Raw genomic sequence first — 18,212 nt, 5'->3', positions numbered from 1 at the left:
CAGCTGGCCATGATTTCTGCTTTGGCTTCACCCGCACAAAATCCGAGAGGTCGGTGATCCTCGGTTAATATGGAGAAGAGACGAAATGATACCCCTTGGAAACATATTGGAAGCTTGAAGCTTTACCCCACAATCTGTCCACCAACGCTAGCTACGTAATCCACTGTACCTCCAAGGTACGTTGTATCCGTTGAAGTCAGTCCGATGGCATCGTCGGCCCTCACCTTACTTTCTGTCGAGAACCACATCTAAAAGGGAAAATACGATTAAGCTAAGAGGCTCTACGTATAGACTACCATTGAAATTTGTCCAAATGCCTGAAGCTGTACGAATACCGAGTTTGTACTCAGTACGTTTCGAACCAGTGCTGATTACAATGTACACTCCACAAGGCTGCGGGGTATACAACGTATTCTCTGTCATTCCCGGCGCAGATCCGTTGACAGTGGAGGCAAACGCGGAGTTGGACGCGCTTACTCATCACCTCTGCTATGGGACGAATCTGTATTACCTCAGCAGCCCCCGATGCGCGAGCCCATTTTAGTAATCAAAGTCGCGTTGAAAGCTGTAGGGAGGGGCGTAACTTTGCGCGACAGCCATCCTGCTTGACTGGCGACACGACCAAAGGGAAAAAGATCAAGGAGCTGCCTACAACCCGCCCCATATCCAAATTAATCATAATCCCCAACGACACCCATCTGGTCTACGATAAGCGGCCACATCGTCAACCGACTCGTCTCTCCCCAGGCCTCTCTTCTAACCTCCAGGAGAGAGCTAGCCAGCTTTTTTCTCTAGGCTGATACAGTCCATTGTCGCCTCACCTGCGCCAAACCACATTGGCGACGCCAAACCGCTTCAGCCATGGCCGCAATGTGAGTTCAATTTCTATTTCCTTTTCATTTATTTATTCACGACAATGTTTCCGGTGGCACTTCCCTGCAATCCCGGCGTCTGAGCAACTTGAGCGGCGTAAAAACGTCCGTGGAAAGAGCTCGTCCCGTCCGTTCCCAGCTCGCCTGTTGTATTATTCCAGGATGATTCTAATGTAGCTTCACCCACCAGCGAGAGCTTTGACGGCATCTATCTTGACCTGTCCACAGCAGCCGGAAAATGCAGGTTCGCAGAGACGGGTTTGGGATGGAAGCCGGCTGGCGGCGGTGACACCTTCACACTCGACCACGAGCAAATCGCTTCCGCCCAGTGGAGCCGCGCCGCCAGAGGCTACGAAATCAAGATTCTCAACCGCGAGTCTCGCATCATTCAACTCGACGGTTTTCTCCAAGAGGCAAGAGATCCCGCACCAATACACCTCTCTCTATTTGCCCTCTGCACGGCCCTTGTTCTAACTTTGAACCTCTACAGGACCACGAGCGTTTGAGCAAAATCTTCAAAAACTGGTACAGCACCGTCCTCGAGAACAAGGAGCATGCCCTCCGTGGCTGGAACTGGGGCAAGGCCGAATTTGGCAAGGCCGAGATTTCTTTCAACGTCCAGAACCGCCCGGCCTTTGAAGTTCCCTACTCGGAGATCTCCAATACCAACCTGGCCGGCCGCAATGAAGTCGCCGTCGAATTCTCCCTCCCTTCGGACAAGCACGATACCGGTACGAACGGCGAGTTGGGCGGCGCCCGCGGCAAAGGGAAGAAGGCGGGAGCCGGCAAGGACCAGCTTGTCGAGATGCGCTTCTACATCCCGGGCACGGTCACGAAGAAGGAGGTTGATGGCGACGAGGCTGGCAGCGATGCCGCCGAGGAGGAGAAGAACGCCGTCACTCTCTTCTACGACACCCTTTTAGAGAAGGCCGAGATTGGCGAGACGGCTGGAGACGCCATTGCCCAGTTTCTCGACATTTTGCATCTTACCCCAAGGTGCGTTACTCTTCTTGCATGGTTGAGGCTTTGCCATGACCCCAACTGACTTGATGTGAAACAATCCAGAGGACGTTTCGATATCGACATGTACGACGCGTCGTTTCGACTCCGCGGCAAGACGTACGATTACAAAATCCAATACGAAGCGATCAAGAAGTTTATGGTGCTCCCCAAGCCTGATGATGCACACGTCATGGTTTGCGTCGGCTTGGATCCGCCCCTGCGTCAGGGCCAGACGAGATACCCCTTTGTCGTGATGCAGTTTAAGAAGGACGACGAGGTGACCCTGGACGTGAATCTCCCCGAAGACCAGATCAAGGAGAAGTACGGCGACAGACTACAGTCGCGATACGAGCAGCCGCTTCATCAAGTTATTACCTACATTTTCCGAGGTCTCGCCAACAAGAAGGTGACAACACCAGCTCGGGATTTTCAAACGTGGGTTTTTCTGTCTTTTTCTTCCTCTCCTTCTTCTTAAACAACACTGCTAACAAACTCCGTTTTAGGCACCGACATCAGTTGGGTATCAAATGCTCCATCAAAGCCAGCGAGGGTTTCCTGTACCTACTGGAGAAGGCGTTCATGTTCATTCCCAAACCGGCAACGTACATTGCGTACGAGCAGACGGCGTCGGTCACCTTCTCGCGTGTTAGCGGCGCCGTCTCTGCCCTCTCCACGTTCGACATTACCGTGCAGATGAAGAGCGGGGCGGGCTCGACGCAGTTCAGCAACATCAGCCGAGAAGACCTCAAGGCGCTGGAGACCTTCTTCAAGCTCAAGAACCTGCGCGTCAAGAACGAGATTGACGAGGATGCCAACCTGCTGGCGGCGGCGCTCCGGGACCAGGACATGGACGACTCGGACGACGATGTTGTGGGCAACCGGGCGGACCGCGGCTCGGCCGACGAGGACGAGGAGAGCGTCGACGAAGACTTCCACGCCGACAGCGAGAGCGAGGTGGCGGAAGAGTTCGACTCGGACCCGGATACGACCGACTCGAGCGACGCCGAAAGCGGTGTCGACAATGAGATGGACCAGGACGACGACGATGAGGAGGAAGAGGAAGAGCGCCCTAAGAAGAAGAAAAAGGCGTCCCACTGAACTTTTTCAAGACAAGCTGGGACGTTTCTCTTCTCGGTTGTATTCGTTCTGGGGCGAATCTTGCTTCTACGGCAGGGAGAGGAAAATCGGCGAGGTTCCACGGTTAGGTTTGGCGTTATGGCAAGGGGGGACGAAGTCTCAAGGACTGTTTCTTTTTCCTTTTCTTTTTTTTTACTTTTCTTTTCTTGGTGTTAACATTTGAACCTCAGGTAATAGACGAGAATCAGCAGTTCAGTTCCAACCCAAATTTCCCTTTACGATTTTTTCCTTAATTCTTCATGCTCATTCCATTCCCGAGATGCGGTTATCGTACTGTGGATCATATTAGTGTAGAGAAAAGACAGACACTGGGTGGCCTGACAGCCCCACCTGTGCTGTTTCGGTGCTGCTTACAGACTTGATGGACGCATCCATCGCATCATGGTTGGAGAACGCGGGTTCTGATTCAGTTGCCTAAGTGGGTGAACTGGGGGGCCCAGGCAACTTCAACCATTACCATTCCCTCCAAACCTCCAAATCTCCAAACATCAAAACCATCGCCCCGTTATTTGCACCATCACGACAGGCATCTCAGCGGCCGGCTCATCGAACATTATTCAACACGTTCTCCAACAGGATCGGATTACTCTTCCTTACCCATGAGTCTTCGAGGGCCCCTTCGCGGGGGTTGCCAGTGCGGCCGCAATCGTTACATCATCGACATTCCTGAGCAGGCAAAGAATGCAGCTCAGGTATTGTTCAACACCGACTTGCTGCACCGTATGTCAAGAGTTATTTTGTTTCGTTCCATTTGTATTGCTATTTCTATTTCTTTTTCTATTTCCATTTTTATTGTCATCTTGGCTCGAGTTTGATTTTAGCTGGATTCTCTTTCCAGGCCTTTGCCTCGTCTTGCTGTACTCGAAGATTCCTCCAATAGCTCCTCTTTTGGGGCGTCAGTCCATGCCATGCGACTTAGAGCTAACCGGCCAATGCATCTCTGTAGAAAGACCTCTAGCAACGCCATTGGCTGCGTTCCTCCGCGTCCCCCTTTCGTGGTACCACAGCACGACGCAGTCGTTCTTCCCGGACGAGACGCACTCGATGATCCGTCGCGTCTTCGAAGGCCAGAGCCACTTGCAGCGGCAAACGAAGCGATACTTTTGTGGATTCTGCGGCACGCCGTTGTCCTACTGGACCGAGCGGCCACCGACCGAGGCCGACTTTATCCAGCTGACGCTGGCCAGCCTATCCGGGGAGGATCTCCGGGATCTCGAGGACATGGGCCTGATTCCCGGTTCCGAAACCGAGACCGAGACCGACAACGAAACGGAAACAGCCAGCCCCTCCGCGGGGACCGCCCCGGCCAAGACAGCGCAGCAGACCATGACGCGGGTGGAGCGGACGATTCAGGGCGTGCCGTGGTTTGACAGTCTGGTGGAGGGTTCTCGGCTGGGGAACATCCGACGCACCCAAGGGGTCGATCGGAGCGAGGAGGGTAATGTAAAGGTGGAGTGGGAAATCATCGAGTGGACCGAAGGCGATGACGATGACGGTGACGGCATGGAAGTGGAAGTGGAAGCATCGGAGGCCCGGTCGGAAGACGTGGAAATGTCCGGTAACTCCGGCAAGCGTAAGCGACACTCGGATGCGGCTGCCGAGGCGGTGCCTTGAGGGAAGAAGGAGAAGAAGACAAAGAAGAAGAAAAGAAGAGGGAAAGGGAAAGGGAAGAAGAGGGGGGGGGAAGGCTTATGCCGATATTCTGTATTCTGTACTCTGTGCCTTATTCTTCTTGCCACTTGTCAGCCTCGCTTTAGCTCACACACTCGCCGCGGCTGCCTTTCTTCCAATCTATATGAAATCAGGCGCTATGCAGCGGGCGAAGCAGGATCACGTCGCAGTGGGTCGTAGGAGCTGCAAGGGGAACGGCCTCAATTATCCGTGTGCCTGACTGACTCTTGGGGGCCTTGGTATCATAGCTGAACGGGGCGGCAACTGGTGTTTGTCGGGAGTCTGTCTCGCTGCCACAATGCTCTTCCTCTTCCACTCTCGTCATAACCCACATCGGATGCGCCGTGGACGGTTGGCTTACAGATTAATTAAACGGCATCCCGGAGCCCACCTTGCGTATAAATGGGTTCATTTCTCTTCCGTTTTACCCGGCAGGTATTGGTACGTCAAAGGTGGGGAAGCAAGCGTTTGTCGATATAATAAAAGATGACCCAGGTATGTAGTAGAAGAAAAGGAGATGTGTCCAATTCGACGGTGACGTACGTCGTATGAAGCTATCGCGTTCGTCGCAGGGTTTGGGCCGGGATCGCGGAGGGGCCGAGTTGGGGTGCATTCCCGTACGTACGTGCTGCCTGCGTGATTATCGAGATGGGGTTGGAGTAACAGACTTTCTGGACATTCCCAAGTCTCCCGCCACGTGTAGTAAAAACGAGGTTGGGGTGAGCGACGCCAACTGTTTGTTGTTTGTTGTTGGAGTGTACAAGACAAATCGGATGGGGAAAAGTTGTTGATATTCACAGCGGAGACTCGCGGTCGGACGGACCCCGTGGCGGATAAAATTGCCCGAAGATCTTCCAGACCCCGGATGGCACAGGGGAAAATACGACGACGGAAGAGCAAGAAGGATAAGCCGGATGGGGGTGGGTGAATGTTAGGCATGATGGCATCTTTCGTTCCCCTTGCGCGCATCTCGCATCGCGCATCTTACACCGCGCGTCTAGCGTCGTGCATCCCGCATCCCGCATCCCGCATCTCATCTCGCATACATACAGCGTAGGCATTTCCGTGTCAGTGGGAGACGACGTATGTATGTATGTACAACGTACGTACAGCGACATACATGCGTGTGTGGTCGACCGTTGCTCCATCTCATCCACAAGACCTCTGACGAGGGGAGAAGACCAACGGCCGCCTGCCTGCCTCTACGTTGTACGTCGGGTATCCTGAGGGCTCGCTTGTCGGAAGGTCATCATATTGATCCGATAACAGGCTGTGGCGGCAACACAATGGGGGTTTCTAATCGGAAACTGACCGGACATTCGGGACACACATAGGAGGTGACCGTCACGGGAGTGGATCAGGGGAAGACGGACGGACGGGCTGGACCGAGGTTTTGGCGGACAATTGGGTGCAGAACGGTGGGTGGTATCGGAAATTCTAGAAAAGAAAAAGGCATTCAGCATACGATGTACGTTGTAGGTCTTCTTGACGTGGCGCTGCACCAGTATATCGATGAGGCTCAGTTGGGGATCGTGGGTCACGGTCAGGGTCAGGTACGCAGAGGTTGTCAGGCCGACGTGGACGTCTTCGCCATGGGGGTTGTTTCTATTCGTGTCCGTAGACGTGGGGGTTTCTTGGAGATACGCAGTTGGGGAAGGACGAGAAGGGGATCCCGAGCTGTGAGCTGGGCAAAGATAAGATGAGGAATGAAGCACAATTATTACAAGACAATCTTCGTGTGTGTCCCTCTCATGAATCGTACAAAGTACGAAATACATACTACGAAGTACTTCGTACCTTATGTGAGATGGAAATGTAGCTTTTCGGAAAAGCGGCCCGTTATCCCAGTTTCGGCCGGGCGGAGAGCTCGGAGTAAAGAACAAGGTGGTCACTCCCCCTCAAAAGATCCCAAGTTTCATGGAACGCCAAGGTGGGGTAGGGAGGACATTCTGCAGTGATCTGTTTCTATCCGTTCTTTACGTACAACGTACCTTGAACTGTTTCTCAAACCCCGCGGTGGGGTGTCTCGTTGCTGGCGGGGTTGGGTTTCTTACGACACAGTGGTATGCTCTCCTTGTACTGTACTTTCCTATCGTACAACTGCTTGACAACTATCATGTGCTTGTTAGTACGGTGTAGGACGACCCTACGTACTTGGGAAGGAACGACCAACTTTATTAAGGCATGGCAGCAGGTAAGAGTAAACTAACGATGGGGTTCCTCGTTCCCCCGGACAATGACAGGTGGTCCTTCACATGCCATGCCTTCTTTAAATCCGGGGCGTGTTATGCACAGGGTTCCTTCCTCGATCAGGGGCATGACATGACAAGACCTCCAAGCGCGTACTTCGTACGAATATGGGGCGATGCATGCCCCGCCGTTAGCGGGTGCTCCTCGTTCCGATCTTTTCCCGGCACACAACAACAACAACAACAACAACAGGTACCTATTGAGTGTTCACTTGTAATATGACACGGGTTCGGCCCCTTTTCAGCGTGGTATTCCGCACGAGGAGCTGCAAGATCGAGGGAGAAGCGGCGAGGCATGTACATATGTGCTGACGTACTTACTTATGTACGCACATACGTTGTACGTACATGGACGTGCACAGGCCAAGGGGATTGAAAAGGGTCCCAGGAACAAGGTCCCCCGGAAAGTTGAGAGATCAGGCCCTGGCCGGTCAGCAGGTCATCTGGGCGCCACACTGTCGTTGTATCCCAAAAGTCGGGGTGTGGGGCACGCATGGAGAGAGTCTGCACTGCACCTGGACAATTGAGGTAGGCGCTACGGGGGATGGTCAGTCGCTGGTGCCTGCCTACCTACCTTGGTGGTCTCCTACCTTAAGATAGGTGACAAGCTATGTATGGCGGGACCCCTCTTCTTGACCGCATGAATGCACGCACCACCTTGGGACCCTGGTGCTATTAGTTGTCAGACTACGACGCACAACGTACCTACGTACGTTGTATGTACTACAGTGACGAGACAAAACTGTCGAGCAAATGTACTTGCAACTCCACGCTAATAGGCAGGCGTAGCGAGGTACATTTACTCGACATTTGTGTCGACTTACTGTACTATACTCGCCTACCTTACTACCGACTTCGTACTCGTACAATGTGCCTTCCAGCAGCCACCCAACCCCCCGCGCTTCGCTCCCCTCATCTCTCCCATCCATCATCACCATCATCAAACCTGTCCACCTTGCTCATACCCATACAAAACCTCTTCCCCCATGACCGTGATGGATTATCGCCAACATACATGAGCAACAACATTTGTCTGTAGGCAGCAGCTCACTCAAATCACTCTTCTCCCACGTCTCACCAACTACTATGATGATTGCGTGCACCTCCACGCATCTTTACAACCAACACACCCCTCCCCCCACGGCACCTCGTGTCCTGTATCCCGCCTGCCCGCCCTCCCCAGTCACGGCAACCTTTCCCTAAGGTCCTCGGTGACGACGGTCCGAGAGATGGGGCGAACCGGGGCGTAGCGGCGCCTAGTCTTCTCGCTACTGCCACTACAAGGCACTACAACGTACAAGGACCACCTTGGTTCGTAACCTCTCACAATCGGTCAAGTCCGTGCTAGCGGCTCTTCCGACATGGACTGACAGGTTTTATTTGTCCGCAGCACTCTCCGCCATGCAATGCCCTCCTCGTCGGAATCGCGTTATTACGTAGGTCGCGATATATCGTGCAGCAAAAGCTATGGAGGGGCTCAACTAAACAAACCCCTCCTCCGCGATCGTGCCAGTACCAAGCCATCCAAGACTCGATGGCCTCCGTTGCCGCCAGGCCGGCCATTGTACGACGTATTCGCCCTATTCCACCGACAGTCATGGCGCTTTATGCTGTTGTTTTACCACAGCTATGGGTGCTAAAATGATCAGGTCGGTCGGTCCATCACGTCGGCATTGACTGGATCCATCCTGGCCCTGTATTTGCAACTGATCAGCCGTCAACACACCCCTCCCTTCTCATCCCTGGCCGTTTCTTTCCCCCCTCTCCTCCTCCCCCCGGCCCCGCCCCCTCCTCTCCATCTCCATATCTCCATTATACCAGGCGTGTTAATATAGCCCTCCCCTCCCATGGTCGGTCGTGAAGCTATAAAGGTCGCCCAACCCCATAGCTCTTTGCTTTATTTATCGTTTTTGCCTCTCTCCATCCCTACGTCCCCATCCCTCTTCACCATCGGTCAGCTCCATTTCAGTAGAGCAGATCGTCGAAAAGTTTGAGAAGCGTCCGTCAGACCCGCTTCTACCCTCACTCACCCCGACCAAACCACCAGACATCAACCGCAATCATGTCTCTTCCTAAGGACTTCCTCTGGGGCTTCGCCACGGCTGCGTATGTTATGCTCCTTTTTCCGTTCACTTGTTGTTTTCTTCGCTTCTTGTTCCTCAAGCGAACTTGCTCTCCCATCCTCTCACTCCGCCCCTTTTTCCCTCCCACCCCTGGTCAGCCCCGCCCCCTCTCCTCACCTTTTCACCTTTCTCCTCACCGTCTCCTCACCGTCTCCTCACCTTGATCCACATTGGGACATCTCGTCCTACGGATGCACATCATCCTATCCCCTCCACACACCCTTCGATCCACTCACTGCATCCTCTACCCTCTCCCCCACCAATTCCAAGCTCGTGCTCGGAGGGTTTGGGGCGGGAAAGGGAAAAAGAACAAAAATCCGGGCGGTGCGACGTTTGGCCCTCTTGGCGACGAATGCTAACAGTTTTTACAGCTACCAGATCGAGGGCGCCGTCGACAAGGATGGCCGTGGATCGACCATCTGGGACGAGTTCTGCAAGATCCCCGGAAAGATTGCCGACGGCTCTTCCGGTGCCGTAGCTTGCGACTCCTACAACCGTACTGCCGAGGACATTGCTCTCCTCAAGTCTCTCGGTGCCAACTGCTACCGCTTCTCTCTGGCGTGGTCCCGTATCATCCCCCTAGGCGGCCGCAACGACCCTATCAACCAGGCCGGTATCGACTTTTACCGCAAGTTTGTCGACGACCTGCTCGAGGCCGGCATCACACCCTTCATCACCCTGCTTCACTGGGACGTCCCCGATGGCCTTGAGAAGCGCTACGGCGGTCTCCTCAACCGCGAGGAGTTCCCCCTGGACTTTGAGCACTACGCCCGCGTGGTCTTCAAGTCCATCCCCAAGTGCAAGAACTGGATCACATTCAACGAGCCCTGGTGCTCCGCCATTCTCGGCTACAACGTCGGTGGCTTCGCCCCCGGCCGCACATCCGACCGCGATGTGTCGCCCGAAGGCGACAGCGCCACCGAGCCGTGGATCGTCGGCCACAACCTCCTCGTCGCTCATGGCCGCGCTGTCAAGGTCTACCGCGATGAGTTCAAGGCCGCCCAGGGTGGCCAGATTGGCATCACCCTCAACGGTGACGCCACCTACCCCTGGGACCCCGAAGACCCCCTCGACGTCGAGGCCGCCAACCGCAAGATTGAGTTTGCCATCTCGTGGTTCGCCGACCCCGTCTACTTTGGCAAGTACCCCGACTCGATGCGCAAGCAGCTCGGCGACCGCCTGCCCGAGTTCACCCCCGAGGAGCGCGCCCTGGTCGAGGGCTCCAACGACTTCTACGGCATGAACACCTACACTGCCAACTACGTCCGCCACAAGAAGGGCACCCCCCCGCCCGAGGACTACCTCGGCAACCTCGACACCCTCTTCTGGTCCAAGGCCGGCGAGTGCATCGGCCCCGAGACCGAGTCCCCCTGGCTGCGCCCCAACCCCCAGGGCTTCCGCGACCTCATCAACTGGCTCTCCAAGCGCTACAACTACCCTCCCATCTACGTCACCGAGAACGGCACCTCCATCAAGGACGAGAGCAGCAAGTCCGTTGCCGAGATTCTCAAGGACGACCTGCGTGTCGAGTACTTCGACACCTACGTCAAGGCCATGGCCAAGGCCGTCTCCGAGGACGGCTGCGACGTCCGCGGCTACATGGCCTGGTCGCTCCTCGACAACTTTGAGTGGGCCGAGGGCTACGTCACCCGCTTCGGTGTCACCTACGTCGACTACGAGGACAACCAGAAGCGCTACCCCAAGGACAGCGCCAAGAGCCTCAAGCCTCTCTTCGACAGCGTTATCAAGAAGGACTAAATATGTCTCAGGTGCGCGCGCCTGTGAGAGAGTGAGAGAGAGAGCGAGAGCCAAGAACGCTTCTTCCCGCCAACATCCTCCTTCTGATCCCTTCTGTCCATCGCCACAATTACCCCACTGATACAACACACACATACATACACACACACATATATATACATACCCACCCCACACCCCACAACTACCCGGGGATACTCTTCCATGGATAAGAGGAGGAAAGTAAGGAACTGAAGCGAACATGTGCATTATTCATATCATTACATAGCAAGGAGGAAAAGGCAATCCTGGAAAAGACCAGGGAGATGTTATTTCTATCACGTTGGAAATGATTACGACGTTGATAGAGCGCCCTTTCTCTTCAAAGAGAATGAGGCGAGTGCGGGACGTACTTAAACAGGGACGAGAAGGCATTTTCTTGAAGAAGAGACAATGCATGAATTAGATATGAGACTCCTCTCTGGTGGAGGCATGACAATAAGAAAAAGAAATATGATTCCATCGTAACAGAGAAAGGTATTCTTGTTGTGATCTTCTTGTGTCATAATACTACTAATCCTACCACCGTCCTCCGCTTCTTTGTGGATCACGATGTGACCTGACTGGGGCACCCGTCCAGCTGTGTGCATCATAGGTTGGGTAAATGTCAATGCCGTTGCACTGCGCCTTTATCCATAGTCTCCGAGTAGCAGCCAAGCCGGCATTCACGGTTACCCTTTACCAGCCACCCCCACCCGGGGTACTTGGAAGACGCGCGGATTCATTCGACAGTCATGATGGCTTGAGTGGGCGACGGCGAGCCGACGGAGGGGTGGCCGACAAGACGGTGGGACCGAGTTCCGGAGGATGTCGCCGTGCGTGGAACCAACGGTGAGGGATCGGGCGGGGCGCCAGGGGTCGAAGGGGTTCCGATCGGCGGCCCCCGGGATATACTTGAGTCTGGGGACCGGACCGGGGATCGGCGGTGGTCTATACCTTCCGTGTCGGACGGGCCCGGCGTCGGTGGCCGACTGTTTACCCCTTCATCAATCTCTACACCGATTTGTCTATGGTTTCATCGGTTTCATCGATTGTTATTAGTTAGCTAAGATGTCTCTTTGTCCTCTTATCCGTAAAGCCACCCCAGCACTCTTCTTTTTATCGGAATTTTACCTCGCACTGATTACATCTCTCGTGTACCTCCCGAGCCACGTATCTCCCAAGTCCCCTCTTTCCCAAGGTATAAAACGTTTTGTACAAGACTTTGCCGTCCTCCACATGACTGGTATATGATCAGAATCTACCGAAAAGATATGGGGCGGAAAAAGAAAAAAGGAAAGAAAAGAAAAGAAAAGGATTATATACATATATAGTCGAAAAACAGACGGCCGACAGAGAATACACGGTGAAAAAGAAGATGCCTATGTCTCTTTCTCCTTCACTTGCTTCTGCATCCGCCGGAGCGTGTCGCGGTGCACTTCAAGGAGGTCACCGCTCTGCATCCGTGCCGTAAACGCCCTGTCGTCCATCGCCCGTACCAACCTCTCCCTCTCCCGCTTCTGTGCTTCCGCGTCATTGAGACCAATGAGCGTCCTCCGCTGCGCGTCAATCGACCGCTGCACCCCCTGCTCGTGGCCGGTAACCCCGGCCCTCTGTTCGAAACCCCCGAGGAAGGGGACGGGCGTTCCTGCATGGAGATCCGACTGGCGCCGCACGGCGGGGTGGTAAAGTTCCCTCGTCGACAGCGACGGAACGCTGGAGTAGCGTTGGCCCATGGGGAGATGTTCGGTAGACATGACCGTTCCCCCCTCACGGTTGGCGTACATGATGCCGCTAGTCGGCCGCGAGCCGGACTCGCTCACGTTCCTGAGCTGGCTGTGTCGGCGGATGAGCTCCTTCCGCTGGCTCATCGGCATGTCGTCGTCGGCCAGGGTCGCCGGTAGCGGCCCAGACACGGAGTGCGTCGGCTGGTTATACACGGACACGGGTTCGTTGGGCGTTGGTATCGCGGGTGCAAATGAACTCGTCATGGTCGCCGAACCCGGAGGGTAGAGGTTGGATCTGCTCCGGAGGAGCATGGCCCTCTGCCCAATCAAGGTCTGATCGCTGAAACGCCTGGCCACGAGGTCCGGTCTCGCTGCGTCTACGGGGGACGGCGGGTCTGGGTTCCCGGCGGCCTGGCCGGCCTGTTCCCCTCTTAGGGGTTGGGTGTTACCGACAATCTTCGATGTCCCGCGCCTTTCTACTCCAAAGGCAGCCCCAGACGAAGCATTTCGGGCAATTGCCGCAGGCATCTGGCCTCGAGATGGGTTCGCACTGATAATGGACGAAATTTTCGCCTTCGTGTCACTGGTCGTTGCGGGGTGAGATGCTGACGCGCCCGTTCCCCCGGTCTGTTGCAAATCATCCACATCCAACGGGGCTGGCGCTTCCTCTTTATCCTCCTCTTCTGCCCCTTCTCCTCCGGCTGTGTCCCCGACAGGCTGCGGCTGCTTGTGGCGCACGATCTGAATCCTTTCCGGTTCTGGAAGGTCTGCGTGGCTAAGATGCTTGGCCCACTCATTCGTGCGGTATGACATGGCCACCCGAGAAAGCGCATGTGGTAGCCGGTCTCTAGTCAAACTGAGCGGCGTGGATTGTACTGATGTCACCGACTTTGGGCTTTGGGCCCCTGGAATAGACGGTTTGGCAGGCATGGACCTTTTACAAGATGCGTCCGCTGCGATTCCCATGTCTGCACGTTTGACTGGCGCGTTGACATGGTTGTCGTCTCGTGTTCCCTCGGGCAATATTGCTTCACTGGATTCTGATACGTTGAGTAGGTCGGTCGTCGACAAGTCTTTGGTGCCCTTGTCAGACGGCACCGGTGTTTGCTGTGATTGGCTTTCGGCTTGCGACGCTGCAGCCGACTGTGGCGGCACGTCACCGTCCGCTTCTTGGTCGCGAGCCTGGCGGGGAGTAACTTCCGAGTCAAAATCCGAGGTGTTGCGCCGACTTGCTCCAGATGCCGAGTCCTCAGTTCCCAGTAGACTCTCTGCGTCCATGGTCGCGGCGACAGACCTATCATCGACGTCTCGATACGTCGGTGCCGGTAGGACGACTAATTGATCTTGGCCAGCGCCGTCTTCTTGACGAATTGTCGAATGGGCGGACCTGTGTGAGGCTCGACTGGGGAGGTTCCTAGCATCTTGAGAAAGAGCCTCCGTTATCGATTGACGCTTGCTCGTCACGCGCGGCTTGTCGTACTCTTTGGACGCATAAGTCGCGACTGATGATCGTTCGTCTTCCGCTGCGATACCCGTGTCTTCATCCGGATGAGGGACCTTGAATGGAAGCGGCACAACAGGAGGAGAGCAAGCTGCAATTCTATCTCTCGGAGAATAGGCTTCCCCGGGACCTGCTGGAGGAACCTCACCCACAGTCGCTTCCTGATCCTGATCCTGGCCTCGGAGGAGCTGTTCCTCGGGGTCAGCCTTGGAGTTTCCTGGGGGCATTGCCGGAAGCGTATCATCTGCTGCTACTCGGATCGTCACGACACCATCATCCTTGTCCTTCTTGAAAGCCATCAAGGCGTCCGGGGCGGAACCAGTGGACACCCGAGTCGTCCCCCGAGGAGAAGCTGGTGCGTCGTCCCCATCAACGGCGTCGGCCTTGGTGGTCGACTGCGGTCTACTGGACGCAGGGCTATGAGCGTGTCTATTCAATTTCTCTCCGTGGTCACTGTCGGCAAGGAGCACCGAGCCACTCGAATTGACGCCGGGCTTCGTGTCCCTGCCATACGTTTCCTCCCACAGCTGTCTCTCCTGGTCAGTCTGTGCCCGTATCCTGCGCCCGATGTTTTCTTCTTCTTCGACGAGGTCACGCTGTTCTTGGGCGCGTTCCGCATCGCGCTGAGCACGGTGGCGATTGATGACCCTCCACAACCTGATCTGGGAAAAGATGCCCGCAACGGAGATCAAGATGATGGCTGCAATTTCCACGCGGATACCCCTGGTCACAGGGTACGTATTCGTTCCCAGGGGGAACAAGTCTTCGTTGAGATCCCAGAGATAAGCCCAGAACTCCTTGAGTCCCGCGCGGCTGAAGCAGTCAATCCCGAGAACCGTGACGGTGGCTCCGCTGAGCGATATAGAGGCAATGAGGACGTAGACCTGGATGTAGCGAACGAAGTAGAGGGCGGGAACGCCCAAGCCAAAGGCGCTGATGAAAATGATTCTGGACATGGTCTGGGGTATCAGGCCCCCGGGGGTTAGACACAGCAACCACATGCTCAGGCAGAAGCCGCCCAAAAGGCAGCCGAGACTCTCGGTCACCTCTTTGAAGAAGGTAGCAACCACCCCGAGCATGATGCCGGTGAAAATGGCGGCAGCGACATAGCCCCCCTGCACGGCGAGAGGCACTGGAATCTCGGTAACGTAGAGGACAAGTACGGCGGTGCCCAGACTTGCCAGGAAGGCTGTCGAGAAGAAGGTGTGGATCCGTGCAGTTTTGATGCCCACGAGAGCGTATATAATGCCTGTACAAATCATCAAGACACCTGAGATGCCCCATCCCGGCGTGATCCGGGGCGGCAGAGGTAATTCGCCCTCTGGGATTTGCACTAGACGCATAGGCATACCGTTAGCGTTCAATGCTCCTCAAGGGAACAGTCAAACGGTTATACCGCTTACCATTATCGGGAACGTCGTCCTCCGTCTTGGAACCAATGTCACTCGTAGGGGTCGCGGACGGAGTCAGGTCGGCGGTCCGAGAGCCCGAGGCCGTAAGGAGCTTCGCACTGGACTCGAGGCTGGAAGGGGTGGAAGAGACCAAGGTTCGACTATGGTGGTCGTCTTGGCTTTCTGAAGGTGTCGGTGTAGGCGAAGGCGATGGTGATGGTGATGGTGGTGGTGATGGTGATGCGTCCTCGTTGTCTTGTCTGCGTACAGGAACCAGGGCACCGTTTGACGCAATGACATGATATAATAGGAGACACAGCAGTGCCCAAACACGGAAACTTTTTTGCATCGTGGGGACTGCACTGTCGGGACCTGATGCCGGCTCGGTTTGCAGGTGTCGTTGCGCGCCTTGCCTCTCAGTCGGGTGGAGACGTCGACAAGCCAGGGAGAAGCTAATATCCACGATGAAGGCCGCAGGACATGATTTAATGTCGAACTAAGGTCACTCAGGAAGTGACGGCGGTGTTCCAGGTTGCTAAGAACGACGAGAAAAGAGCAGAGTATGGATGGATGTTGTTGTGTGCCAGCAATGCCGGATATCCCAGGTGACCTAGGCGATGCAGGGACACAAGGAAAGCATCAGCAGTATCAAGCCAGAAAACGGCAGCCAGAAAAATGTAGGTAGCTCGCGAGGATACTAGACGCGAAAGTCGGCCCTGAGATGACGGCAATGGCCGGGAAACTGAAGAAGAAACAACCTCTTTCGCTGGAGGTTATCATAACAATGGAGTCTGGTGCGGGTGAGTGGCCGGAGTGTGCAGACAAGGAAGCTTAGACAAGACTTGGTCGCCTAATGGACGTGAGACGCACGTGTAAGGGGGAATGGGTATTATCGCAGGCATGGGCGCTGGAAGCGCATATGCATATCAGGGGATTCGAGAGTCGGCGAGGAAAGCGACCGGTGAAAGTCAAAACGATGAGCGGGATATACGACGGCGGTTGCTGTGGAAGAAGAAACAATAATACCCAAGACTCGGATCACAATACCTCAGACAGCACGAGCACGGGTGGATGGTGGTGACGCCAGCTTGCAGGGAGACAGATTGAGGGCAAGAGGCTGGTTGGACGACCCAAGACGACGACAAAGGCGCCGGTAGGTCACTAATGCACCGTCCTTAGCGGGATGAATCTGACCTTGTCGCGGCCGGTCTGTCCAGAGGGCCGGTCCCAAGACGATCCCGATGCAAGATGAGAAAGAAGCAAGGCCGCGACTTGGCGAGCGGTATCATGAGAATTCCCATGGCAGCGAGTAAAGATCCCAACGATCAAAGATGAAGCTTTCCCGCTGTGATCACATCTTCGCTCCTTCCACTTCTCATGTCCATCCGTCTCATCTTTGCTGCCGAGACGATAGATGATTCCCTCGGTTTGCAAAGCAGAGGGGATGCAGCTAGAGGACAGGCACCAAGCACAAAAGCAATATGGCCTTTTCGGTTGACATGCAGATGAGATGGCATGTCTAGCATCAAGCTTCATCCCAGCGGCCGCTTAGGTGATAATTTGGACAAATGTTGCGGTGAGATCACCACTCGCGGTTCCTGGCTTGCTCCGTGTCGTCGGGCAGTCGTCTCACCCGAAGATCACTGGATTGATTGTATAGGGTCACACTACTAGCATGACATTGCATTAGTGCGTCCATGGCCGAGACTAGCGAGCACAAGGCGATACAACGAATGCATGTTCTTGGCCGAGTCTCATCTTGACCTCGTCCTCGGCCGTACATCGGCCGCGCGCCGTAAGACTGGCCGGTCGCATAGCGACATGACCGGTGGTGTGCCTCGAGCAGCTTGATCGGATATATCTGTTCTCAAGGTCCGGCTGGCGAGAGCTTGGATGGTGTTTAGGTGCAGGTTGAAATGGTTATAAGAAGCCTTGATTCGAAGCCGGTAGAGAGTGTGCTACCGGGCTGCCGCCCATGATTTGTTCCGCAAGCAGCAGACATTGAGCCACGGGTTGGCTTTCAGGTACTGAGTAAGTGGCATTGGTTGCACGACTATCATGATTGGTGTTCCGAGTTCTGGCGTGCATCTCGAGTCCTGTCCGTAGACTGCACTGTGGATTGGTCCATCTGCAGGAACAATTTTGACTTGAGCCGCACTGGAACACGCTTCCAGGAAAAGAAAAGAGAAAGGAAGGAAAAGAAATGGATGTGATGGAAATGAAAAGCGGGGACAAGATTTCGTATCCACGAGCTTCCAGTGTATGACGTACTAAGTATGACTAACATTCTGCCAGGTACGGACTGTACGGTGTGAATACACCGTATGCAAATGTACTGGTACTGGTTATGTAGCGACGCGTTGCGCAACGCGTCAGTAGAGATATTCACCTCGTCTGCACAAAGAAACGCCCTCTCCGTTTTTTTGGCAAAGTCAGCCCAACGTTCAATGAAACGACAGCGTTTCGCTGTTATTCCTGAGGATCTCGATGAATGAAACGGTAAACGCTCCCGACCAACGCACATCTTAAACGCCAAGAGGCATGTGGCGCTGTCATCACTTCACTCCGGTTCTCACTCCATGAGACTCGAGGGATGGCCCCCTTGCCTTCGGTAGACATATATCATGTCGGTTGGGGTTTTGGAAAAAAAAGGAATGGGCAGGTCAACCTATCAACATGACACGAGTGTTGTTGGAATGACCTCTAGCGGTGCTGAACAACGACTCGCAATGCTTCTCTTGAAACCATGGACCCCCCCCCCCCCCC

The 18,212-nt window shown here is 54.9% G+C and overlaps 7 protein-coding genes across 7 annotated transcripts; 4 read left to right on the top strand and 3 right to left on the bottom strand.

The window, feature by feature from the left end:
* The first annotated feature begins 607 nt into the window (after positions 1-607).
* ACRALDRAFT_1042289 (uncharacterized protein) lies at positions 608-3,246 on the top strand. Its single transcript, XM_071015256.1, has 5 exons — positions 608-872; positions 1,063-1,285; positions 1,363-1,868; positions 1,938-2,309; positions 2,378-3,246. The coding sequence occupies exons 1-5, from the start codon at positions 862-864 to the stop codon at positions 2,970-2,972; spliced, it is 1,707 nt and encodes a 568-aa protein (XP_070873677.1). The 5' UTR covers positions 608-861; the 3' UTR covers positions 2,973-3,246.
* Positions 3,247-3,398: 152 nt separating this feature from the next.
* Positions 3,399-5,177, top strand: ACRALDRAFT_1063442 (uncharacterized protein). The gene is made up of 2 exons (XM_071016803.1): positions 3,399-3,731; positions 3,958-5,177. Exons 1-2 carry the CDS (start codon positions 3,611-3,613, stop codon positions 4,623-4,625), a joined length of 789 nt encoding a protein of 262 aa, XP_070873676.1. The 5' UTR covers positions 3,399-3,610; the 3' UTR covers positions 4,626-5,177.
* Positions 5,178-8,993: 3,816 nt separating this feature from the next.
* ACRALDRAFT_2109078 (glycoside hydrolase family 1 protein) lies at positions 8,994-10,812 on the top strand (the record flags this gene model as incomplete). Its single annotated transcript, XM_071023398.1, has 2 exons — positions 8,994-9,037; positions 9,426-10,812. The coding sequence occupies 2 exons, from the start codon at positions 8,994-8,996 to the stop codon at positions 10,810-10,812; spliced, it is 1,431 nt and encodes a 476-aa protein (XP_070873675.1).
* A 1,397-nt stretch (positions 10,813-12,209) lies between these two features.
* On the bottom strand, positions 12,210-15,746 carry ACRALDRAFT_1063439 (uncharacterized protein; the record flags this gene model as incomplete). The annotated part of the gene is made up of 3 exons (XM_071016802.1): positions 12,210-15,388; positions 15,459-15,607; positions 15,715-15,746. 3 exons carry the CDS (start codon positions 15,744-15,746, stop codon positions 12,210-12,212), a joined length of 3,360 nt encoding a protein of 1,119 aa, XP_070873674.1.
* Positions 15,747-16,940: 1,194 nt separating this feature from the next.
* Positions 16,941-17,604, bottom strand: ACRALDRAFT_2036512 (uncharacterized protein). Its single transcript, XM_071020804.1, has one exon. The coding sequence runs from the start codon at positions 17,532-17,534 to the stop codon at positions 17,367-17,369; it is 168 nt and encodes a 55-aa protein (XP_070873673.1). The 5' UTR covers positions 17,535-17,604; the 3' UTR covers positions 16,941-17,366.
* Positions 16,943-17,604, bottom strand: ACRALDRAFT_2060431 (uncharacterized protein). Its single transcript, XM_071021922.1, has one exon. The coding sequence runs from the start codon at positions 17,227-17,229 to the stop codon at positions 17,029-17,031; it is 201 nt and encodes a 66-aa protein (XP_070873672.1). The 5' UTR covers positions 17,230-17,604; the 3' UTR covers positions 16,943-17,028.
* Positions 17,605-17,660: 56 nt separating this feature from the next.
* ACRALDRAFT_1063438 (uncharacterized protein) lies at positions 17,661-18,192 on the top strand (the record flags this gene model as incomplete). The annotated part of the gene is made up of 1 exon (XM_071016801.1): positions 17,661-18,192. A coding segment is annotated over exon 1 (161 nt), but the record flags the coding sequence as incomplete, so codon positions are not given.
* Positions 18,193-18,212: the final 20 nt, after the last annotated feature.

Source organism: Sodiomyces alcalophilus, assembly GCF_042370955.1.
Source record: "Sodiomyces alcalophilus JCM 7366 unplaced genomic scaffold ACRALscaffold_6, whole genome shotgun sequence".
Classification (NCBI taxonomy): domain Eukaryota; kingdom Fungi; phylum Ascomycota; class Sordariomycetes; order Glomerellales; family Plectosphaerellaceae; genus Sodiomyces; species Sodiomyces alcalophilus.
The sequence above is the reverse complement of the archived record's forward strand: the minus strand, read 5'-3'. Positions and strand labels throughout refer to the sequence as shown.